General features: G+C 41.8%; 1 protein-coding gene across 1 annotated transcript; it reads right to left on the bottom strand.

The window, feature by feature from the left end:
• Positions 1-9,597: 9,597 nt before the first annotated feature.
• Positions 9,598-16,659, bottom strand: DUSP26 (dual specificity phosphatase 26). Its single transcript, XM_027865430.1, has 4 exons — positions 16,447-16,659; positions 12,414-12,781; positions 10,517-10,731; positions 9,598-10,427 (listed from the first exon to the last, which is right to left on the bottom strand). The coding sequence occupies exons 2-4, from the start codon at positions 12,713-12,715 to the stop codon at positions 10,228-10,230; spliced, it is 717 nt and encodes a 238-aa protein (XP_027721231.1). The 5' UTR covers positions 12,716-12,781; positions 16,447-16,659; the 3' UTR covers positions 9,598-10,227.
• Positions 16,660-25,120: the final 8,461 nt, after the last annotated feature.

Raw genomic sequence — 25,120 nt, 5'->3', positions numbered from 1 at the left:
TTTAAAAAGTGCTTATTGCCTTCTTTCCCTTTTCTCTTGCATGAGGAAACTCTCTACTAGGGCAGGTTGGCACGTTCTCTTCAATTTCCAGTCTTAGAGAATTGTCTAGACTGGGAAAGGTTAAGACACTACATGTCAGATGGGGGACTTGCAGCTACCTTCCCGGATCTAAAGCTGCCTCTGTCCACCTATATAGCACCTGTCTATCAGGATTGCCTGCAGGATAAAATACACCCTCTTTACACTGACATTTAAGATTCTTCATGATCTGGTTCTAGCTTCCCTTTCCATTGTGGTTGTTGTTTTTTTAAACTCTATCATACTCCCCTGCTCTACATTCCAGTCAAATCGGACCGCAAGCTATTTCCCAATCTCTTCTTGCATTCTCTTGCCTCTCAGGGGTTGTTAACCCTTATACTTGAAATACACTTTCTCCATATCTTCACTTTTTGAAATCCTTCTCTTCTTTCAAGGCCCAAGCTCAGGAACTATAACTTCCAAGATATCTTTCTTGACCATTCCACCTGTAAGGGATCTGTCAAAATTTTCTTAAACCACTTTGTATGGACTGAATTTCCTTACATTCTGTCCTGTTGCATATTTATTTCTGTACATGTGATTTTCTCCCCATTAGAGTGTAAACTCCCTGAGGGTAGGATCTATTTTCTGACCCATTTTTGTATTTTCAGCTTGGAGTGCCTTGCCAATGTTGGGTATTTGATGAGTATTTGTTGAACTAAAGTTCTGTAAAGTTACAAAAGATTATAGGATTTTGAGGTGGGAGGGGACTTAGAGGTCACCAACAGCCCTTTTTTTAGATGAGAAAATTGAGGTACAGGATGGGGAAGTGTTTTGTCCAACCAAGGTCACCCAATGAGGACCAGGGCTAGGATAGGAGCTTCATGTTGCAAACCAATGCTTCCCTGCCCCACCCCCCTCCTTTTGTCCCCCCTTCCCCACGCTTTACATACGCCATCCCTAGAGAGCAAGAGTTCTCTCCTTTCAATTTTTATAATAATATTAATTATACAGATCTGACCTTTATAGTTTACAAAGAACTTTCCTTACAATAAATTTGTGACATGCGTAATTCAAGTATTATTAGCCACATTTCATAAATGAGTAAAATGAGATCCAGAGAAATTCAGTGGACTTAAAGCATTTGTGATAATAACTACACCAGTCTGATCAGAGTCATATGTCAGAGCCTGGAGATGAACTCAGGCCTTCTCTTTGCTGTCTCTTTTTTCACTCCTAGTGCCTAAGACAACAATATGGTACACACACACAGACACACACACAGACACACAGACACACACACACCACTTATCTCAATCAATCAGCAAGAATTAAAGGCCCACTATGTGTCAGAAACTATTTTAGGTGCTGGAGATACAAAGACAAATGTGACACAATGCCTGCCCTCAAGAAGCTTACATTCTATTTGAGGGAGACAGCATGTAAAGCCAGGATTCAAATCTGAGATATATAATTATACACAAAATAGATTCAAAATTATAAACAAGATAAATATGAAATAATCTTTGTATTATGGAGAGGTATTAGGAACTGCTCTCTTAGGGTGCAGGGGTGTTCAGAGAGGACTATCACCTCTGGTGTGAGGGTTTGTTGAGCCCTTTTCAGGGCTACTCATTCACGTTTGGTGTCCACTGTGGTGTCCAACTCTCACCTGTGGCTCCAAGAAGCTGTAGTATGCACAGTGGCCACACGCTGGTAAAACTGTGTCAGACAGGCTAAACCAAGTTGAAGGTAGCCAACAGGCCTCAAAGCCAGTCAGTGAGTTAGAGGGATGCCTACCCCAAGTATGTAAAGACTTCCCTTAGTGGAATGGGCAGATGAGAATAATTTGTTCCAATAGCCACGAAGATGGCTGAAACAGGTGTTGTGGAACACATAGAGCTTGGTCAGACATCAAAGATGCCAGGGTCATCCATTGTCTCCCAGGCCATTGCCAGTCCAGTGGTCCTGACTTTTGTCTTGCCCCTGAACTTTGATGACTCAGGAAGAAAATGAGGCTAATGACTTTGCACAACTCTGCCTCACTTAAGTCTAGACAATACCTGTGATATCATTGGTGCTCTTTGAAGAAGAATTGCTTCTTCCATTCATTTATTCATTCTCATTCATTTGTACTACATCAGTGGCTAGAAACAATTAAGCTTAGCAACTAGTTAGCAAGAATAATTAGACAAAATAGGAAGTTTTTCATGTTAATAGTTAGCAGTTTCCTTTGCCCCAATACCGTAGCCATATTCCAGGTAAACAGTTAAGCTTTGCTGCTCCTCCCATAGGCAATAGCCTTACTAGCAACAGCCTCAAGTTGTCCTGGGTCTCATTTTCCTCCTTTCTCCTTCCAAATAAGATTTTTTTTTTTAGGCAATTGGGGTTAAGTGATTTGCCCAGGGTCACCCAGCTAGTAAGTGTCAAGTGTTTGGTCTGAGGCCGTATTTGAACTCAGGTCCTCCTGACTTCAGGGCCGGCGCTCCATCCACTGTGCCACCTAGCTGCCCCTCAAATAAATTTATTTTAACATGTTAAATGTTATTTAACATGTTAAAATGCTTTAGTGGAACACCCTATGTTCAAATCTTGACTCTTACAAAAAAAATGATAATAGCTAAAAATTGAAGAAGAAGAAGGAGGAGGAGGAGAAGAAGGACTACCATGACGATGATGATGACAACAGTAACAACAGCTTCTTTTAAAGCAGAGCTCGAGTTCCTGCTCCTATACAAGACCTTTCCTCATCTCTCCAGTCACCAGCACACTTTTCTCCTTGAAATGCTTTTGTATTGCTTTTTATCCACTTTGTATCTCTAGTGTAGGAGAAGGGAACCTTTCATTTTTGTCTTAGTATTCAATGAATAACATTCAGTACCTTGTGCATAGTATAAGGCTTAAAGTTTGTTGAATTGGAAGTTCTGTTCGTTCTCCCAGAGGGAAGAGATCATTGCCCACAGCCCATGGTTAATGATATTCTATGTCTGGTTGGACTCTGGCAGGGTTTGGGGGAAAGGCCCAGGACTAATTTCACTGAGGTCTAAGGATGATATTTTAAGGGTGTCACTAAAAAAACCCAACAACTCAGTGATAATTCAACCACTGTCTGATATTTACATTCCAATCAAATCCAAATTAATTCAATAAATATTTACTTAGTACCTATAATATACAAGAGATTCATTAGGAAATATGTATATATGTATACATATATGATAGGTAACAATAATCTTCAATTACAATATTCAACGACAATAACAATAATGTCTTCATTGGAGAGAGACAGAGAGAGAGAGAGAGAGAGAGAGAGGTATATAATATGGTGTAGGGATGTACTGGGTCAGATAGTGAACCAGCCTGAAAGGCTTGGATTCCAGTTCTTTCTCTGGCTATGTGATCTTGGCAAGTTAACCTCTCAGATGCAGTGAAATCATAGATCCTTTCTCTCTCTCTCTTTCTCTCTCTCTCTCTCTGTCATCATCATCATCATCATCATCATCATCATCTCTGTCTCTGTCTTGCCAACATCAGTTTGCTCCAACAGCTTTATCTGTTTTATCTCACTTATCAGTCTTATCTCATACTACTCTCCTTTGAGCACTCTTTGTTCCAGCCAAACTGGATTACTTTTCTTCCTCCTCCCTCATCCCACCCTCTATGCCTTGGCTCACAACATCCTCCCAACCAGGCTGGAATGTACTCTTCCCACCCCACCCCCATCTCAGTCTCTTGAAGTACCTTCCTTCTTTCTAAGTACTATTTATTACATCCATCCACCTTGAAAGTCATCAAGTGGATTCCTCTCTGATTTCTCACAAACTGCTTAGACCTCACCTTTGCATTGATCACATTCTCCCTTTCATCAGAGCTTTTTGTGTATCTCTTCTCTGTATTAGATTGTAAGCTCTTTGGGGGCAAGGTCATGTGCATCCTTGCTTCCCTAGTGCCTAACACAGCAGTTCCTGCATAGTAGACTTTAATATATGTTTGTTGAATTGGAATTGAACAGAGGCCAGGGACTGTAATCAAAATGTCTCTCCTCCAGTGCCTAGCATGTTTCTTGTATAGTAGATAGCTTTGTCAATATTTCTTGAAGAAATGAGGGAAGTTGATTCAAAGCCTTAGAGCTGGAAGGTACTTCAGAGGCCAGTTCGTTCAACATCCTCTTTTACAATGATAGAAACTGAGACCCAGGGAAATAATTTGCTAACCAAAAGTGTGATTTGAATCCAGGTCCTACATCTCCAGAAAGCATTCAGGACATGAGTCAAGAGATTTCTGATCCTGCCATGTGGAGTGGCATAGCACAAAAGCACAAGTCACTTTAACCCCTTTGAGCCTCAGTTTTCTTATCTGTAAAATAGGGATAAGAATGCTTCTACCTGCTCAAAGTGTTATCCTTAGGATGAAATGAGAAGAAGTATGGAAAGCTCACTATAATTTTTGGACACAGCCAAGGCAGGAACTGGTTTTGCTTGACTATGCATATTTGTTACAAGGATTTTGCTTTTCCTTTTTTTTTAATGGGGGGTGATGGTGGGGAAGATGGGAGGAAGAAGAAATAAAAGAAGGGGATACACATTTATATAGTGCCTACTATGTGTCAGGTACTGTGATGAGTACTTTTTATAAATATCTCATTTGATCCTTACAATAACCTTGTGAGGTAGGTGCTATTATTATCTCCATTTTACAGTTGAGGAAACTGAGGCAAGTAGAGATTAAGTGATTTGCCCAGGGTCATGCAGCTTGTGGTTGAGGTCATATTTGAACTCAGGTCTTCCTGAATCCAGGCTCAATGCTTTATCCACTGCTTACAAGTTGCCTGATTAATAAAAATATAAACAATAGATAAAAATATATAATCTTTTAAGGCTTACATGTTATTTCTTTTGATCCTTACAACAACTCTGGTAGGTACTATTATTTATCCTCATTTTACAGATGAGGAAACCGAGGTACAGAGAGGTTAAGTGACTTGCCAGGGTCACATACCTAATAAGAGTCAAAGGTATGATTTGAACTCAGGTCTTCTTGACTTCAAGTCCAGCTGCGTATGCACTAAGCCTAGAGCTGCTTGTTAATTAAAATGAAAAAAGTTTTGAATTTATTATTTTATTTTTCTCCAGTTACATGTAGAAACAATTTTTAACACTCATTTTTAAAACTTTGAGTTCCAAATTCTCTCCCTTTCTCTTCCCCTCCCCTCCTCATTGAGAAGGCAAGCAATTTGATATGTTATACATGTGTAGTCATGCAAAACATTTCCATATTAGTCATGTTGTGAAAGAAAACATAGACGCCCCCCACAAAAAAAAAAACTTCAAGAAAAATAAAGAAAGAAAAAAAAAGTATGTTTCATTATGTATTCAGACACCATCAGTTCCTTCTTTGGGAATGGTTAGCATTTTTTCATTTTAAGTCCTTCAGAGTTGTCTTGGATCATTGTATTGCTGAGAATAGCTAAGTAATTCATAATTGATCATTATTGCTGTTACTTTGTACACAGTACATTTCACTTTGCATCAGCTCATGTAAGCTCATTATTTCTCATAGCATAATAGCATTCCATCATAATCACATACAACAACTTGTTCAGCCACAATTTCCAATTCTTTGCCACCAGAAGAGCTGCTATAAATATTTTTGTACATACGGGTCTTTTTCCTTTTTTTTTTAAATCTCTTTTGAGATACATATCTAGTAATGGTATTACTAAGTCAAAGGATATACACAGTTTGGCATAGTTCAAAAGTGTTCTACAGAATGGTTGAATCAGTTCACAACTCCACCAATGTGCATTAATGTCTCATTTTCCCCACAACCCCACCAACATTTGTCATTTTCCTTTCCCGTCTAAAAAAGAAATGAAAAAATAAATTTTAAAAGCTCATTTTTTAAAGGTCTAAATGTCAGCTATTACTCATACTTGACTGACCTCCATAAGGGGAGTGTGTATTCTCTAAATTTTCCCAACACTGAGGTCAATAAATGTTTATTGTTGTTCAGTCGTCTCCAACTCTTCATGAACCCATTTGGGGTTTTCTTGGCAAAGATGTAAGAGTGATTTACCATTTCCTTCTCTAGTTTATTTTACAGATGAGGCAAACAGGGTTAAGTGACTTGCCCAGGATCACACAGCTAGGAAGTAAGGATTTGAACTCAGGAAGATCAGTCTTCTAGACTTCGGGCGGCACTCCACCCACCAATTGTTTATTGAATTAAATGGAATTAATGATCACTACTTGCTTTTTGGGCCTGGGGTGGAGGGGCAGTGGCTGTCCCAAGAGAACTGTCGACCCGAGGGCTGCTCAATCGTGACTCTGCCGGGACTTGCCTGGCCTAAGAGGAAGTCCCAGCGGACCCACTTCTACCTTGGGGATCTTGATCTCTTCTGGGTGGAGGGGCTCCTGTTCCCAAGGGGTGCATGTGAGATTTGCCAGACCTCAGAGAGTAAGAAGGAGCTTCTGGATGGAATGGTTGAGAACCGATCTTCGGAGTGGGCGGGACGTCTGGCTCAGTTCAGAGCCACTGAAAGGTTGCGGGGCGGAGCATGGACTGAGTCCGGCTGAGGGTTGGAGACCTAACGAGCAGATGCTTCCCCAGCTTTTGTGCGTGCTAGGAACAGTGTTTCTTGCCCTCTGCTGCCATCATGCGACCGCATCTGGAGGACAGCCCAGGCAGGGTTGTAAAAAAAACGATTTCAGAGGGAGAATGAAAATAATTTAAAAAAAACAGCTAGCACTTATAGAGCGCTTTAAAGTTTGCAGAGTCCTTTATGTGCATTATGTCATTTGAGCTTCATAACAACCCCGTGAATTAGATACTATTGGTATTCCTATTTTACAGACGAGGAAACTGACGCTAAGAAAGATTAAAGGCAGGTAGATGGTTCAGTGGATAGAGCAATGGGTCTGGAGTCAAGAATATTTGAGTTCAAATACAGTCTCTGACACTTACTAGCTATGTGACCCTGGGCAAGTCACTTAACCTCTGTTTGCCTTAATCCACTGGAGAAGGAAATGGAAAACTACTCCAGTATCTTTGCCAAGAAAACTCTGTGGACAATATGGTCCACGGAGTTACAAAGAGTTGGACGTGACTGAACAAGAAAGATTAAATGACTTGTTCAGGGTTGGTGTCTGGCAGGTTAGTAGGAGCAGGAACTGTTACCTCCCCAGAAGGGTTAGTTAATGCCTAAGGTGAGTTGGGCAGCTAACTCCAGTTGTGTGTGAGATTCAGGGTCATGATACCACAGGATTGGGAATTGGAAAGGACCTTCAAGATCATCCCACAGTGTCCTTGGGTGGCACATGAGAAAATGTATGGTTATTACAGAATCTCAGAGTGAACAAGATCTTGCTGCATGATCTGTCTTGTACCTGGACATAATTCCCCTCCCCAAAAGGGCATAACTAGGTGATACTGGGCTGGTTTGTGGTAGGAAATGAAGAGAGAATATTCTGGGGAGGGAATATGATGTAGAGTATGGGGTGGGGTGGGAGAAGAGGATTTCAGGGTCCTAGAACCTTCTGGAGACAATGTCTTGGTTGCTAGTGGAGAGTGAGGTACCTCACTAGATTAGGAGCTGTCTAAGGACAGGAGGCACTTTAAGGTTCTGACCCTCTGGGAATAGAGGCTAGGCTGCTCCTGGGAGGGGGTGTGATTGTGGATACACCCATTCATTCATTCATTCATTCAATCAATCAACAAGCATTTTTTAAGTGCCTGCTAAGGGACAGGGATACAAGGACAAAAGTGAATCAGTTCCTGCCCATAGGGAGCCAAAGTTCTCTGGGGATAGGAGGGCACATTACTTCTTTAAACAAGGGATTTTGCTTGGGGAGACAGGCTGCCTAGGGAATTCTGGGAGGAAGGAGGCCTTCAAAGACCATGCATTGCTTGGTCAGAATGAGGTTCCTGGGGGTACCTACATGTCCTTCTGCCACTCAGGGACAACACTTGAAAAGGGGAAATCTTGTCTCCCCATTTCTGTACTCCAATATCTTGCAACCCCTGCACAGGCCCATCTTCCTCTCTCCCTTCTCCCCATGCCCCTTTGGTCTGGACCAGTGGAGAACTGTGAGGCCCAGGAATTGATGAAAGAAGTGAGTGTGCTGTCCTCCAAACTCAGATGGCCCTGCCTTCTGGCTCCTCTGCAACAAATCTGTCAAGTGGTCATCTAACCTCACTTGGATGACCACCAATGAGAGCTGCACATTTGGAATTAGAAGCCCTCTTGGAGAATATTCAGTTCAATCCCTTCATTTTGCAGAGACTTGTTCAATGTTGAACTTGTGGGAGGATCAGTACTTGATCCAAGGTTCTGTCTCCAAATTTAGTGTCCTTTCTATGACAACATAACAAGGCATACCATCCCACTTTTGTGTGGCTTTAATTGTGAAGAAGTTTTCCTTTACATTGAGATGAAATTGACTTCTTTATAATTTTGCAAGCATCGATCCTATGGAACCAAGCAGAGCCAATCTAATCCTTCTTCCACATGACAGTCCTTCAAAGATGTGAAGACATCTAGCTATCATTCCCTTCTCTTCTTTTGGCTAAGTACCCTCATTATTTTCAACTGATCATTTTATATTGTGATCTTGAACACTTTAACTATCTTTGTTGCTTTCCCCTGAATGTTTTTTTGCTTGTCAATATACTTCCTAAAATGTGGCCTCCAGAATTGAACACAGTACTCCCAGCATGCTCTAAGCTGCGTAGAGTATGGTGGTGATATTACCTTTCTAGTCCTAGACACTGCACCTCTCCAGAGTCCAAGATGCTATTAGTTTTTTGGAGGCTACCCTATCATACTATATAGTCTGTTGCAAACTTCAAAGAACTAGGTAAATTTCAGTTATCTTTTAGTCCAACTGTCTCATTTTACAGATGAAAGAACTAAGGTCCAGAGGGGCAAATAATGAAACCAGTCATATGATGGATAGTGGGAGAGTTGGAGCAAATATCCGGGTTGCCCAAAGGTTGCCTTAAGGTTTGCAGTAGCATCTCATTTGATCCTCACAATCATTGTTATCCCCATTTTAGAGATGAGGAAACTGAATTTCATGGAGATTAGATGACTTGCCCAGGGTCATACAGTTAGCAAATGTAGGAAGGGGGACTCAAATGAAGATTCATTGCTCTACCTACTAAGCCAAGTAGTTTCTTTCTACTAGGTAATTCTACCTCAGTTGTTGGAAGGGGTCAGAGAAGCATGAGAGTGCTAGACACTTGGGGAGATGGAAAGTTGGGGAAAAAAACATCTTTGCCTTCTTTACAATTTTGCTTCAGGCTGGTTCTGGCCTTCACTCGTGAACCTAAATCCTTTTTGTTACCTCCTTTGGCCACCAAATGGCTACAAATCAGATTTTCCCTGACTTCCTTTCCCATCTAAAATCACGTGCAATTTAAATGTTTTTTGTCCTGGAGTGAATATGGTTGGCTTAGTGTCTTAGCCCAAAGCAGAAGATGGTTTTGTCCTGGGTGATGACCATTTAGTTTCCTCAGGAGAGAGGTTCAGGACCCTTTATGCCTCCTGGAGGGATAATAATTTAATGAGACTATTTTTTTTGTTCATCGTCTTTATTCTTCCTGTTACATCCACTTGTCTAGTGGGAGTGTGTCTTTCTCAAGACTCCCAGTCATGCATGACTGCCATTTTACAGCTGTATCAAATGTAACACAACTACATTACCTACGCATAAGCCCGTGTAGGTTTCCTTCACGTCTCAACTGAATTCCCCACACTTTTTATTATACCATCTTACTCATCCTCCCTACATCTTTGTGTGGAAGTGGTCCAAGGACAATCCTCCCATTTTAAAATAAGACAGAGGAGAGGGGACCTTGGGCAGAGAGGAGAAGGGACTTGTCCACTTCCCTTTTGAGCCACAGGCAGATTCTGAGTTGGAATTCAGGGAATTCTGACTCCTCTGGGTCTATTTGCCTTTGTTTTCTCTCTTCTTTACCTGGTTTGCCTCTGATGGAGTCAGCCCTTTCATAAGCCCACTCATTACAAACCTCCATCACCATCATTGCCCCCATCTAAACCAATGGAGACAACCAGTTAGGGTTCAGCATGAGCACTCTCCCTCTTGGAGGGGAGGATGGTTTATCTGGGCCTCCTGCTTTCTGCTTCCTGGTCCCTAGCTCTCTAGTTGGGAGCTGGGGACCCACTCACCAGGCCCCTTCCTAACCACCTCATGCCTCCCGGCTCTGCCGCAGCCTGCGGTCCAGGGCCAGGAGCTGTCTCAGAAAACCCCTGTTGGGGATGATGCCTCGATGGTCCTTGACGGTCTTAATGGCTTCCACAAGGGTGAGCTGGTGGTAGAGCATGAGGTAGGCCAGTACCAGGGTGGCTGAGCGGCTCACACCTACTGCACAATGCACCAGGATCTTCCCTGCAAGGACAAATGAATGTTGATTGGGGAGCAGTAGGTGAATAGGAAGGAAGAGTATGGATAAACCTCTCCCCAGCTTCCTGTCCTACCTCCTGGCCTGCTCAGTGCTCGGTGGATGAAATCAGCAGCTGGCTGGAAGTGGATGCTCATGTCAAAGGCAGGTGAATCATGGGCCTCCACACCCAAGTATCGGATACCCAGCCCTTCATAGGCCTCAGGTGTTCCCCGCCACTTACTGTGGGAGGCATTGAGCACGTGGGTGATGCCCAGCCGGCTCAGCTCCCGTCTGTTGGCAGCTATGTCCCTGCAGGGAAGTGAAGTTAGAGAGAGGAAGAAGGAGGAATAATTACCCCCTCCCCCCCAGATTATTATTCTATCCCTAATTCCAGTTCATTACTCAAGCCTAATTAGAGCTGGAAAGTGGCCTTAGAAATCATCTAATAAAACCCCTTATTTTACAGATAAGGAAATTGAGGCCCAGAGAAGTCAGGGTGCTGTGGGGGAAAGAATGTTGGATTTGGAGTTAGAGGAGCTGAGTTTAAATCCTCTTACTATTGTACTTGCTCTCACTCCATAAACTTCATAGGGTCATAGATTTATCATAAATCTATGATAATATATATATATATGGTATATGATATATGATAATAGGGAACTTAATATCATTTGACCTTGGTCCAGTCATTTAACTTTTCTTGGCCTCAATAACTTTGATTTTAATTACTGTAAGGGTATTGGATTAAATGATCTCTAAGGTCTAGCTCTGCATGTCTGATCTATGAAGCCACACAGGTGGTTAGTTGTAGAACTGGGACTAGGGCCTCAGATTCCTAGGTTACTACTCTATTATATGACAGAGCTTCCCTCATTTGACCTCTTTCTCCTTGTCCATCCCAACCACTCTCAGATTTTCCCTCTAAAGTCCCCAAATTCCAATCTCTGGTTATGCCTCTATCTCCCCCTGACTCTGAATTCAGTCCCATTTGGTTTCCTCTGGCCCTTATCCTTTATTCTCAGGTTCAGTCCTACATACATCTCTGTCCTCCCTGGCCAATGCAACTAAATCTCCATTTCGGCACAAATATTCTGTTTTTGCCATTCCTCTCATTACTTGCTTGCTCTGGCTCTATCCAATTTATAGATTGGGCTTATATATTTATAGCTTGAAGGGACCTTCTCATTTCACAGAATAGGCCACACAGGTATGAGGGCTAGGATTGGAACTTAGGACTGGTGAGTACTAGTTTAACATTCTACTTCTGTTCACATGTCTCCCAAGGAGAACATCCCTGTACCTCCTTGCCTTCTCCTCTACATCTGTATCTCCTGGTGCCAAGACATTTTTATGCCTTAGGCAAGGTGTAAAGTTTGAAAATTGCTTTATTATTCACTAGAATGTTTGGGCCTTCAGCTTAAATCCATAAACCTATAGACTTGACTTTTCACAAAATAGTTAGGAGTAGGATTTTCTGGTGTTAAAAAATGGGCATTTAAAAAAGGCATTATTCTTAAAGTGTCGTGTCCCCCCCCCCCCCCCCCCCCCGCACTGTACTCACCTGTGTACCATACCTTTGTCTATTCCTACCTAGCCTTGGCTCTGCTACCCCACCCTAAGGGCCCAAATCATTGTACCAGCCTTTTGGAGCCTAGGAAAAGGTCAAGGAAGACATCACTTAACCTGAACCCCAGGCAAGTGGGGTATGTGCATCAAGGGCAATCTCATTCCCTTCCCTTTCCCCATCCAGGATTATAAAATCTTAGAATCTGGGACTGGAGAGGACCTTAGAAATCATCTCATCCAACCTCCTTATTTTACAAATGGGGAAACTGAGGCCCAGAGATGCACAGCCAACTTGGCCCCTGCCCTTCACGACCCATTCAAAACCGAGAGTCATCAGCACAACCCCAGCACCTCTTTCCTCCTTCCCTGAGACAGACACACACATAGACATATTGCCCACTGGTGTGAGCTTTCTAGGTACGTACTGGTCTCCAAGGTAGAGGCCTGGCCAGACCTCATCTGCATGGTTACAGGCAGTCTTGCCGGTGAAGAGGAGCCTTTCCAGTTCAAAGACACTGAGGAGGGGATGTTGAACGGGGGCTGTGTCCTCCAGGTGTCCCCCAGCCCGAGCAGGTGACCGGGAGCCACCCCGGGAAAACCGGGCCATGAACGTCATAGAAGCCCAGAGCCAGTTGCCAGGACACATCCCAGGGAGTGGTGGCAGCACCTCCTCCGTGGGCAGGTTAGCTGCTGCTCCTGCTGCTGAAGGATGCTGGGGCTGGGACATACACCTGAGCAAGGCTGAAGCAGCTTCTCTCTCTCCCTGCCACCTGTGTTGCGCTCTGGAGACGACCTATTCAAGACAGAGATGGGGAAAGTGGCCCTTGTCCTTATCACAGGGACCTGCTTTCCCTTCCTTTCCCTCTTCCTTAATCGACAAAACCTTCTCCGGCTCATTTCATTGTCTCTGCCCGGCAGGGAGATGGGGAGAGTCACATGTCCTTGTTTACGGGAGACGGCACTGCCCAGCTGGGCTGCCGGATTCCCGATCCCCTCCCACCCCAATCACTCACAGAGAAACACACACACCCCCATAGGGCCCTGGTGGCAGGTGCCCAGTGCTGGGCCTCTTGCCAGTTTGTGAGCAACGGGTTCTGTCTGGCAGACTGCAGTCAGGGAACTTAGGGTGTGTGTGTGTGTGTGTGTGTGTGTGTTTGTGTGTGTGTGTGTGTGTGTGTATGTGTGTGTGGTAGGGGTTGGGGGTTGGGGATGAAGGGGAGGGCGTGGGACACATCCAGAGATGAACAGCAGGAAGAGCACAGCAGCTGGGGTTATGGGATATGCCAGACCTGCAAGGTCTTTGCCTGGGGGGATGGGCTGCCTTAACCCTTTTTTTGCCCTTTGTGGTTCTGACAGAGAATGCCATGATGGGGACTTTGGGAGTGGTGAAGAGTTAGGGGCCCTCTGAATGTAGGTGCTACAGCCATCTGGGGAACAGCAAAGAGCTCAGTAAAGATTTGTAGAATGAATTAATGAGTGGGAGAGGCTGATGATTAGACTGTGCCAGCCTGGCATCATTCATCATTTAGGTAACCAAATGCTCTTACCAAAGCACAGCTTAGGGGAGAAAAAATATCAGAAGAAATCCTAAATCTGATGGGAACCTTTGGGTCAAGGCACAGTGCAGGGAGAGGGAGAATGTGTAATAATAATAATGATGACTGTATTTTGCAATGTTTTAAGAGATTCCAGCTCTGCTGCAAGCCTGTGTGGCCACAGATGACTCAATCTCTCTCTCTGAAAGGAAGGGAAGGGGAAAAGGAAGGGAACAAGCATTTATTAAGTGTTAATTGTCTCATTTGTTCCTCACAATTACCCTTTGAGATAGGTGCTATTATTATCCTCACTTTACAGCTGAGGAAACTGAGGCAGACAGAGGTTAAGTGACTGCCACAGCCAGCAAGTATCTTTGGCTTGATTTGAACCCAGGTCTTCCTGACTTAGGCCCAGCACTCTCACCATTGTACCACTTAGCTGCCTCTAGCCTCAGTTTCCTCATCTGTAAAATGGGGATAATAATTTGGAGTACCTACCTCACAGGGCTGTTATGAGAATCAAATGAGATGATGAATGTGAAACACCATACATAGAATAGGGACTGGACCTATGATTTCATTCATATAGGGAACTCTTGCATGAAGAAACTCCCTTTAGCAATTCAGATTGGCCCCTTCCCTTAATGACTAGCTCAGGGTCATGAAGTCAATATGTTCCAGGCAGGACTTCAACCCAGGTCTTCTTGGCTTCAAGGCCAGCTCTCTGTCCACTACTCTACTATGACCCTCTCTATTCACTCTAATGTCCTATAAACATTGGCTATGATTTTTAGACCTCAATAGCTCAGAATGCCTCTTTGTGCTAGGACAGTGGGCAATGTCTGGTAGAGCTGCGTGGCTAAAAAGTGGGAGAACAGGGATCCAAACCCAGGCCTCTTCTCAGGAAGTCAGTCAACAAGAATTTGTTAAATGCTTACTATATACTAGACATTGTGCTAAGCATTGGACATTTAAAGAGAGGAAAAGAAAGGCACTGTTCTCTAGAAGCTCACATCAGGAGAAGGCTAAAGTGCCTTGAGTAGGATTGACTTCTGCCTCTGAGATTTGTGATTTGGTGAGTTGGCAGGAGCCACCCTTGGTCTCAAGGTACAGTGTTGGGCTTTTTGCCTTTAGGGGAAGAGGGATTAAACTGAGGGCTGGAGAAAGGAGTTGGCAGACCAATGTCAATTAGAGGCTTGGCCACTAGACCCTAGGTGGGGGGGAAGGGGGGGTGGAACCTGAGGCCTAGAGGCCCCATGTGACCTTCTAGGTCCTTGGGTGCAGCCTTTGACTGAATCCAAGTTTTACAGAACAAATCCTTTTATTAAGGGGGTTTGTTCCGTGAAGTTTGGATTTATGAACCTCGAGGACACATGTTTCCTACCCCTGCAGGTGATGCCTTCCCATTGGCAGTCTTCCCCTCCTTAACTCTACCTCTGAGAATTCCTTACTTCCTTCAAGATTTGGATTGGTGCTGCCCTCAACATGAAGCCTTTCTTGATCTTCCCAAGCTGTGCAAAGCTCTTTTTCCTGATAGACTGTGAACTCCTTGAGAGCAGGCACTGTTTCATTTCTGTTTCTGATCCCAGCTCCTATGACAGTGCCTGATGCATAGTGGGCACTTAATATATGCTTATTGATTGCTGGAAAGGCAGAGCTAACAAATCCCCTGAGCATCCTCTTTTCCCAGCATGGACCTTCCTTCCCTTCCTATGACCAGGAAGGAGCAAGAGCCCAGAACTCAGCAACAGGCTGGTTTTTCAGAACAGGAAGGGAAGGCCTTACTTTCTCGGGTGTCATGTCATATAGTCTGAAACACTCTCCCAAGCACCCTGGGTAGCCTAGAGCTGAAAGATCCCTTCTCCAGCCCCCTGCACCCCTCTACCCATTAGATCAGAGAAGCAGATTTCTTCTTTATTCATACTTGTCATTCATAGGAACTGATAATGTCTAATTAGAAAGGTTCATAGAAACCATTGAGTTTAAACCTCTCATTTTACAGAAGAAAAAACTGAGGCCCATTGAGCTTAAGTAACTTGTCCAAGGTCACATAAGTAGTGTCAGAGCTTGGGATTAAAAACTCAGGTCCTTTCTCAGACTTCCAAAACAGAGCTCTTTCCACAATACCATGAAGTGGAGGGATTAGGAAAGGAAGGGGTAAAGAAGGGATATTGAAATTTAGGCTCTTTAGGGATAGACAGCTGTTTTCCCACCAACTGAGTTAGAAGGGCTGGGAAATGAAGCCCAGCAACCAGGACAATGGTTCTCTGTTCCCACTTCTGAGGCCTGAAGGCCCCCTACCTCACTCCCCATGCATCCTTCTCCCTTAGCTATGGATGGAAGGTGAGTTTGTGGCTGTGGGAAGGAAATGGGGAGGCAGGACAAGAAAGGAGTATCGTATGACTCCCCTGGACACATAGCCCCATCCCTGGACACACTCTTCATTTCTCACCTCTGGATAAAGCCAGGCTGAGGGGTTCCTTGTCTTCTACTCTCTGTCTCTGTCGCTGTCTCTGTCCACCCTCCCTCCCCTCTCTGTCTCTTCTCTATCTGTCTCTGTCTGTGTCTGCCTGCCTGTCTGCCTGCCTGCCTGCCTGTCTGCCTGTCTGCCTGTCTGTCTGTCTGTTGGACTCTGGGTGTCTCTGTTTCTTAGTCAGTCTCTTTCCCTCCTTCACCCATTCCCCCTCCTTCACCCCTTCCCCCTCCCTGGGCTGCTGCTGTTGTAACAGGTTCATGGCAGACCCACAACCCCTGCCAGTGCAGACGCGGGAGGAGGGAGGAGAGTGAGGGAAAGGAACAAAACATCCTCTGTGCTCTTTTCCTGTATGCCCCCTTCCCCTTTCTCCCACGGCCCCCAAGCTGTTTGCCCCCATTCCAAGCCCCAGTATCCAGAAGAGCGGTAAATGCACCCAATCTCAATTACCTCTTTCCAGGCTGGAAGTCTTAGCTCTCAGGGACGGGCGCAGGCAAAGCCAACCAGACAGCCATGTCTCTCTCTCCTCCTCCTCCACCTCCTGCGGCTGCTGCCGCCCCCTCTGCTGCTGCCACGGCTGCTGCTGCTGCTGCTGCTGCCTCTGCTACCACCACTGCTATTGCCAGAGGGGTTGATGTGTTAACATCTATTTTAAGCTGTGACACGTCTCCTCAGGTTTCAGATGTCAGTGTGCATGCAACACACACACACACACACACACACACAGAGCCAGCTCACATACTCATTTCTACCCTCCCCCTTCTAGGCTCACATTTTGGTCACGTACATGAAGCTGTAATGTTTCTACATTAGAAACCTACTAACATACCTAGTCATCCACTTAAACTATATAGCTCTAATTCCATACAGGTTTTTTATCCAGACGCCCCTTCCCTAGCCCTCCTCTCATTCCTCTTTGTGAATTTCATTTAATTATTCAGAAACTTTTAGACACTCTCGTGTCCAAGGGTCTATCCTACGCGCTATCCTAGGAACTATACATACTCTGCTAAGCTAACTTTGTTCTCACGTTCAAGAAGCTTAGAATGTGGAAGGAATAATGAATTTCACTCAGGGAACCTGAGATGCAATATGGGTGTGGTGGGTGGGTGGCGTTTGACTTTGAGTCAGGAAGACTTGGTTTGGAAAGACAGCCTTGGATATTTAATAGCTAAATGACCCAGAGTAAGTCACTTAACCTTTTTCAGCTTTAGCTTCCCAATTTGTAAAATGGGGGTGGGTGGGTTGGTTTCTATGATCTTTAGTATCTCTTCCAGCTTAGATCTACAATTCTGTGAACTCTGGCTGCACTGCTTAGTTATTAGTGTGACATTGGGCACAACAGACCTTCTCTGAACTTCAGTTTTCTTGTCTGTAAAAGGAAGGGAGGGATTATCAGGAGTTTTTAACTTTTTTGTGTTATAGACCGCTTTGGCAGTCTGGTGAAGCTTATAGGCTCCTCAGAATATTTTTAAATGAATAAAATAAAATATAGAGCATTATAAGGACCATTAATTATACTGAAATAAGATATTAAAATATTTTTTAAACACCCAAGTTCCTGGACCCCAGGTTAAGAATCCTTACACTCGCTCACCTGAGATGGGAGTCAGGAGTGACTAATTGAGAGAATGGAAGTGTTCTAAGGCTGATCTCCAAGAGTGGATAAAGACATCACTCCTAACAAGTAACATTAAGTTTTTCTTCTTGTTTGAGTTAGGAGTAAATACTGACCTGTTTCTGTTTGTTAATCTTTGTGTTTGTAACCCCAGTAAGATCAGAGAAGAGCTAAGCAGTTTTTGATAGTAGATAACTTTCATTTTCTTTTAGTTTTTGGATCTTTCGAGATTCTTTTAACATTTCATGCTGTATGATGGACTTATTTCTGTTTGGTCTATTCTAGTTTACAAGGACTCTGTTTCTTGGGTAAGGCTTTCCACTTTCCCTTCTAAAATTCTTATTCTCTTTCCAATTCTTTCCTCCAAAGTTTTTGTTTTTATTTTTATTTTTTAGTTCTAGTTCCATATCTTCTCGATATTCGTGTCATCCTTGTGGAAAATCCATTCCCCCTCTTTGAATCTCTGTGCAATAGAATGAAAAAACTTTTATTGAGCAATTACCATATACTAAGTGCTATGTTAAATGCTGGGGATACAAATACAAAAGTGAAGACAGTCTCTGCCTTTAAGGAGCTTACATTGCATTTGGATAGATAAAATGTTAAAAAATCAAAGAAATATGTAAATTATTTATATATAAATTATAATTTAATTATTTGCATCTGTCTACCTATCTACCTATCTACCTATCTATGGAAATAGTGGCTAGGGAATGGCATTTTGATTTGGGAAGTAACAGGTATGTTGAATAGAAACATATAGGAATTATTTGACATAACATTTCCACAAGATAGTAAATGTTTAACAACCAGCTCTCCAGAAAAAAAGTATGTATGTTTAATCTGCATCATTAATATTTCTTCCATATTTTCCTAAATCTGGAAATAACAAAACAGTAAATCAAACCCTGATTTGCAGTGCTTGCTGATTTCTGAGGTGTAAATGTTCACATTGAAAATTTAACAATTGGCTTTCTCAAGCCCTTTCAGCTGGCTCTAGCACACCCTTGCCTTTCCAGCAGCAAAGGTAGTATTGATTTGGTTTCAATTTCCAGAGGAAGAGGTAGAAAGTAGATTGGGAGTAGGGGACAGGATATACCTAAAGGAGCAGGACAGATAGCAAGGAAACGGAAAGGGTGAGATGAAAATGAACTCAAGCAGTAGGTAAGGTATAGATGGAGAAGGTGCTATTTTACCTGGTCATTGGGTCAGAAAGGGTACAGGCTGACTCTTTGCCTCCTTTTCTCAGAAGAGAAGTTCCCTTAATAGAGTCTGAAGGCTTTTTATCTCATAGTTCCAAACACTATTCAATGGGCTGCACTCTCCAGATGGAACTTTTCTAGGTGCCAAAAGGACCTCATCTGACTATGATGGGTTTGGTCTTTGTCTGAGTAATGAGAACATGCTGTGGGTTAGTGGAATAAGTGTTGGTTTTAGATACAGAGGACTTGGTTTCTAACCAGGAGTGTGGTCTGCCAACTGAGTGTTCACACTCTGGAAATCAGCCCATGATACAGATCAGGGCTTGAATTATTGTTTTGTTGATTGCCTAGACATAGGAAATCGATGAAAAATGTTAATAATAAAGATTAAGCTAAAAAGGATGCCTTATTTAATCTCCCCACCTTGAGACACCTCAGGTTGTTAAACATTTACCAGCATACCCCTGAGTTCCAATCCTCATTCTGTTATTACCTGTTCAACCTTAAGTAATCACTTAATTTTTCTTAACTCAGTTTCCTCATCTGTAAAATGAAAAGGTGGTACTAGCTCATCTTTAATATTCTTTACAACTCTAGATTTATGAGGTGGAAGGAAAATCAGAGGTCATTGAGTCTAACTTCCCCCCCCCCATTCTGCAGATGAAGAAACTGAAGCCCAGAGAGGTAGTGATTTGCCCAAGGTCACACAGCTAGTAGAAGAGGTGGTATTTGAACTGAAATCATTCTACTCAAAGTCCAGGGCTTGTCATACCATACTACCTCTCTTTTCTTTCCTTGTTCATGTAAGATGAGGAAAGTTGCAGCTTCTGCCTTGATATAAAAAAGCTCTGGAGATAGTCAGTTTTCTCTGAGAGTATGACAAGTTGTTCAGGGCAGCCTTGTGCTCCTTATCTTCCATTAGTCCTTCCCTGGTGTTCCTGTCTTTTCTAGGTCTAAGGACAGGGGCATGGATTGTGTCCAGTGCCTTGATGGAGGTTGATGATATTGAAGATGGTAAAATCAATGATGAACTATTTCTCTGATGATTATAAGATTATTGTTTCAGTTGTGTCCAATTCTTCGTGACCCCATTTGGGTTTTCTTGGCAAAGATACTGGAGTGTTTGGCCATTTCCTTCTCCAACTCATTTTACAGATGAAGAAACTGAGGCAAAGAGGGTTTACCCAGGGTCACGAAGCTAGTAAGTGCTTGAGGCCTGATTTGAACTCATGATGAATCTTCCTGATTCCAAGCCAAGTGCTCTATCCATTGCACTACTTAGTTGCCCAGTTATAAGATTGGGGTGAAGGAAAATGATACATAGCAATGTGAAGACAACTCTGGGGGAGCTCCTTAATTAGTGGCTGAGGTTGGGGGATATCATCTCTGCAGAATTGGTTATATAATCATTTCTTCCTTAGACAAATACCTCCAAGTTCTTTAACATTTCCCTAGGCTTTATAGTGGTCCCTTGTATGGAGAAGGTAACATTCTAGTGATATTTAGCAAACATTTGACTTTTGAAATCATGGATTTTCAAACTTAACTCGTAGAGCCAGGAAAATATTGGGGAAAAACTGCACGAATCAAATTTGAATGATACATCCTGTCAGACTAATCTAATTTTCTGTAGGAGAATCTCAAGCTTGGTAGCTTGAGGGGAAGCCAGAGATGTAAATCCATTCTGACTTTTATTTTTATTTAAAAATGTTTTATTGATGTCTTTAAAAATATAGATGACAGTCATCTCCTGATATCCCCCTGCTTCCTGTTGAACATTCCCTTGTAACAAAGAAAAATAGTTAAGCAAAATCAAATAGCAAAGCACCTGTGTCGGATAGTGGATGCATCATTGTAGCTCTCCCATCCCCCACCTGTCCTACCAAGAAATGGGACATTTGTTTCATTCTCTGTTCTCCAGGACCAAGACTGAACACTGCAATTACTCTGAATTCATCTGCCTTCTCATGTTGTTGTTATTTACACTATTATAGTCATTATGTATATTCATTTTCTTGGTTCATCCTGTTTTCTTCCATCAGCATTGATTCATTCAACCCTTCCCATGTTTTCCTGAATCCTGAATTCCTCATATTCATTGTTACTTTTAGAACAGTGATATTGGACTATGTTTATATATCAAAATTTTGTAAGTCATTTTTCAATCAATGGAGATCGATTGCTTCCATTTTTTAGCTATGATAAAAAGTGTTGTTATAAATATTTTCTTTTATATTGGATCTTTTTGTCTTTGAGTATATGCCTAGTAGTGGAATAGCTGGTTCAGAGGGCATTATACTATAGATGCATCTTTATTTCAAATGAAAAGCATGCTTTGGGCCATTTTAGACATAGTAGCTGGAATGGTAGGGAGGTTCTGGGTGAAAGTAAGGGTGTGGTTCTGGCCTTCTAACTCAAAACCCAGTGTTCTGTCTCCCAACATCATAGGATCATAAAGTTTCAGAGATGTATGGGATCTCAGAAGTTGCCAAATTTAACCCTTTACCTGAGCAGGATTGTTTCCTATAATATTCTTAGCAAGTGGTCATCCAGCCTTGGCTTGGGAAACTACCTCCCAATTTACTTGGTTTTGGTTCAGTTTCAATTTCACCTCTTAGGCTAGGGGAGTTTCCCCTTTCTATAGAGCCCAAGTCTTCCTCCTCTGCAGCTTCCTTATACCATTGTTCCTATTCTTCACTTTTGGGGTCAAATTGAAGAAGTCAATTTGTTCTTTCCTATCGTAGCCCCTCAAATATTTAAAGAAAGATCATGTTGTCTCTACATCTATTCTCCAGGCTAAAAACGCCCAGTTTCTTCAACTGATACTTGCTTGCATGGCATGATTTCCAGTGCCCTCACCATCCTGCTCCACCTCCCCCACTTCTCTGAATATATTCCAGCTAGTCAACATCCAGAATGGGACCCAGTTCTCCAGTCTGACCAGTTTTGAGGACAGTGGGGCTATCACCACCCTTCTTTAGGACATTGTCTTTATGCTTCTATTAATGCAACCTAAGAGAGCATTTAATGGATTACTGGTCAAAAAATTAATCATCTAGTAGCCAACCTTAGCTTTTTTTTTTTTTTGCTGCCACAGCTACACTGTCAAGAAGTATTCTGTTGGCAATTAGAAATAAGGTTGAAAATGCAAATACCCTTGGTATATGTAACTATTGACACATTCACACTGAGATGTCAGTTTAACCCTACAGCTAACCTGACATCAGAGAGGAGGCAATAATGGCTGGGGCCAATTTTTTTTTCTAATCTAATTAATTTATTTTTAGTTTTCAACATTTTCTTCCATAGGATTTTGAGTTTTAAATTTTCTCCCCTTCCCACTTCTCTCCCACCTCACCCTGACAGTGTACAATCTGATATAGGTTCTACATATACATTCATGTTAAGCATATTTTCCCATTAGTCATGATGTGAAGAACAATTAAAACTAATGGGAGGAACCACAAGAGTGAAGCAATGAAACAAAACAACAGAGGAAAAGGAGAGCAAATAGGATGCTTCCATCTGCATTCAGAATCCATAGTTCTTTCTCTGGGTGTGGATAGCAATTTCCATCATGAATCTTTTGGAGTTGTCTTAGATTTTTGCATTGCTGTGAAGAGCCAAGTCTATCAAAGCTCGTCATCCCATAATGTGGCTGTTACTATGTACAGTGTTCTCGTGGTTCTGCTCATTTTACTTTGTATCAGTTCATGTAAGTCTTTCCAAGTTTTTTTGAAGTCTGCCTGCTCATCATTTCTTTTTTTTGGGGGGGGGGCTAGGCAATGGGGTTAAGTGACTTGCCCAGGGTCACACAGCTACTTAAGTGTTTTTTATGTGTCTGAGGCTGGATTTGAACTCAGGTCCTCTGAATCCGGGGCTGGTGCTCTATCCACTGTGCCACCTGGCTGCCCTGCTCATCATTTCTTATAGCGCAATGGTATTCCATTACATTCATATACCACAACTTGCTCAGCCACTCCCCAATTGAAGGGCATCCCATCAATTTCTAATTCTTTGCCACCATAAAAAGAGCTGCTATAAATATTTTTGCACATGTGTGTCATTTTCCCATTTTTGTGGTCTCTTTGGGATATAGACCTAGAAGTGGTATTGCTGGGTCAAAGGGTATGCATAATTTTATAGCCCTTTGGGCATAGTTCCAAATTGCTGTCCAAAATGGTTGGATCATTTCACAACTTCACCGGCAATGTATTAGTGTCCCAATTTTCCCATAATTTCTCCAACAGTTATCATTTTTCTGTTTTGTCATGTTAGCCAATCTGATAGGTGTGATGTGGTACCTCAGAGTCCTTTCGATTTACATTTCTCTAATGAGTAGTGATTTAGAACATTTTTCATATGACTATAGATAGTTTTAGTTTCTTCCTCTGAGAACTGCCTATTCATATCCTTTGACCATTTAGCAACTGGGGAATGACTTGTATTCTTCTAAATTTGGTTCAGGTCTCTATAAATTTTAGAAATGAGGTCTTTATCAAAGACACTGGTGTAAAAATCCCTCCCTAGTTTTCTGCTTCCTTCCTAATCTTGGATGCATTGGTTTTATTTGTGCAAAAACTTTTCAATTTAATGTAATCAAAATTGCCCATTTTGCATTTCATAATGTTCTCTATCTCTTATTTGGTCATAAATTCTTCCCTTCTCCATAGATCTGAAAGGTAAACTATTCCTTGCTCTTCTAGTTTGTTTGTAGTATCAGTCTTTATATCTAAATTGTGTATCCATTTTGACTTTATCTTGGTATAGGGTGTAAAATGTTGGTCTATGCCCAGTTTCTGCCATATATTTTTTCCAGTTTTCCCAGTAGTTTTTGCTAAATAGTGATTTCTTATCCCAGAAACTGGAGTCTTTGGATTTATAAAATAGTAGATTAGTATAGTCATTGACTGTTGTGTCTTGCATACCTAACCTATTCCACTGATCCACCCCTCTATTTCTTAGCCAGTACCAAGTAGTTTTGGTGATTACTGCTTTATAATACAATTTAAGATCAGGTAGAGGTAGGCCACTTTTGCTTACATTTCTTTTCATTAGTTCCTTTGATATTCTGGGCTTTTTGTTCTTCCAGATGAATTTTGTTATTGTTTTTTTCTAGCTCTATAAAATAATTTTTTGGTAGTTTGATTGGGTATGACACTAAAAAAGTAAATTAATTTAGGTAGAATTGTCATTTTTATTATATTAGCTCAGCCTACCCATGAGCAACTGATATTTTTTCAATTATTTAGATCTGACCTTATTTGTGTGAAAAGTGTTTTGTAATTGTGTTCATATAGTTCCTGGTTTTGTTTTGGCAGGTAGACTCCCAAATATTTTATAGTGTCTACAGTGATTTTTAATGGAATTTCTCTTTCTATCTCTTTTGTTGGGCTTTGTTAGTAATATATAGAAATGCCAATGATTTGTGTGGGTTTATTTTATATCCTGAAACTTTGCTAAATTTGTTTATTTTTTCTAGTAGTTTTTTTTACTTGATTCTCTAGATATACCATTATATCATCGGCAAAGAGTGATAGCTTTGTTTCTTCTTTGCCTTTCTAATTCTTTCAATTTCTTTTTCTTCTTTAATTGCTGTAGCTAACATTTTTAGCACAGTATTGAATAACAGTGGTGATGTTGGACATCCTTGTTGCACCTCTGATCTTATTGGAAATGCTTCTAGTTTATCTCTATTGCATATAATGCTTGCTGATGGTTTTTGATAGATACTATCTATATTTTAAAGAAGATTCCATTTATTCCTATGCTCTCTAATAATGGGTGTTGTATTTTGTCAAATGCTTTTTCTGCATCTATTGAGATAATCATATGATTTCTGTTAGTTTTGCTGTTGATACGGTCAACTATGCTGATAGTTTTCCTAATATTGAACCAGCCCTGCATTCCTGGTATAAATCCTACCTGGTCATAGTGTATTATCCTCAAGATAAGTTGTTGTAATCTCTTTGCTAATATTTTGTTTAAAAATTTTGCATCTATATTCATTAGGAAAATTGGTCTATAATTTTCTTTCTCTGTTTTGATTCTTCCTGGTTTAGGTATCAGCACAATATTTGTACAATAAAAAGAATTTAGTAGGACTCTTTCTTTACCTAGTTTCCCAAATAGTTTATATAGTATTGGAATTAGTTGTTCTTTAAATGTTTGGTAAAATTCACTTGTAAATCCATTTGGCCCTGGACATTTTTTCTTAGGGAGTTCATTGATGACTTGTTCAATTTCTTTTTCTGAAATGGGGTTAAATATTTTATTTCCTCTTCCCTTAATCTGGGCAATTTAT

The sequence above is a fragment of the Vombatus ursinus genome, unplaced genomic scaffold (assembly GCF_900497805.2).
Source record: "Vombatus ursinus unplaced genomic scaffold, bare-nosed wombat genome assembly UNPS02014778.1, whole genome shotgun sequence".
In the NCBI taxonomy this organism is placed as follows: Eukaryota; Metazoa; Chordata; class Mammalia; order Diprotodontia; family Vombatidae; genus Vombatus; species Vombatus ursinus.
The sequence above is the reverse complement of the archived record's forward strand: the minus strand, read 5'-3'. Positions and strand labels throughout refer to the sequence as shown.

Bases quoted from the DNA above. Each gene is read 5' to 3' on its own strand.
- DUSP26 (XM_027865430.1), bottom strand. From the start codon at position 12,715: ATGTCCCAGCCCCAGCATCCTTCAGCAGCAGGAGCAGCAGCTAACCTG. The intron at 10,732-12,413 runs GTACGTACCTAG...ACTTCCCTGCAG, and splicing joins GGCCTCTACCTTGGAGACCA to GGACATAGCTGCCAACAGAC. The intron at 10,428-10,516 runs GTAGGACAGGAA...TTGTCCTTGCAG, and splicing joins AGCACTGAGCAGGCCAGGAG to GGAAGATCCTGGTGCATTGT.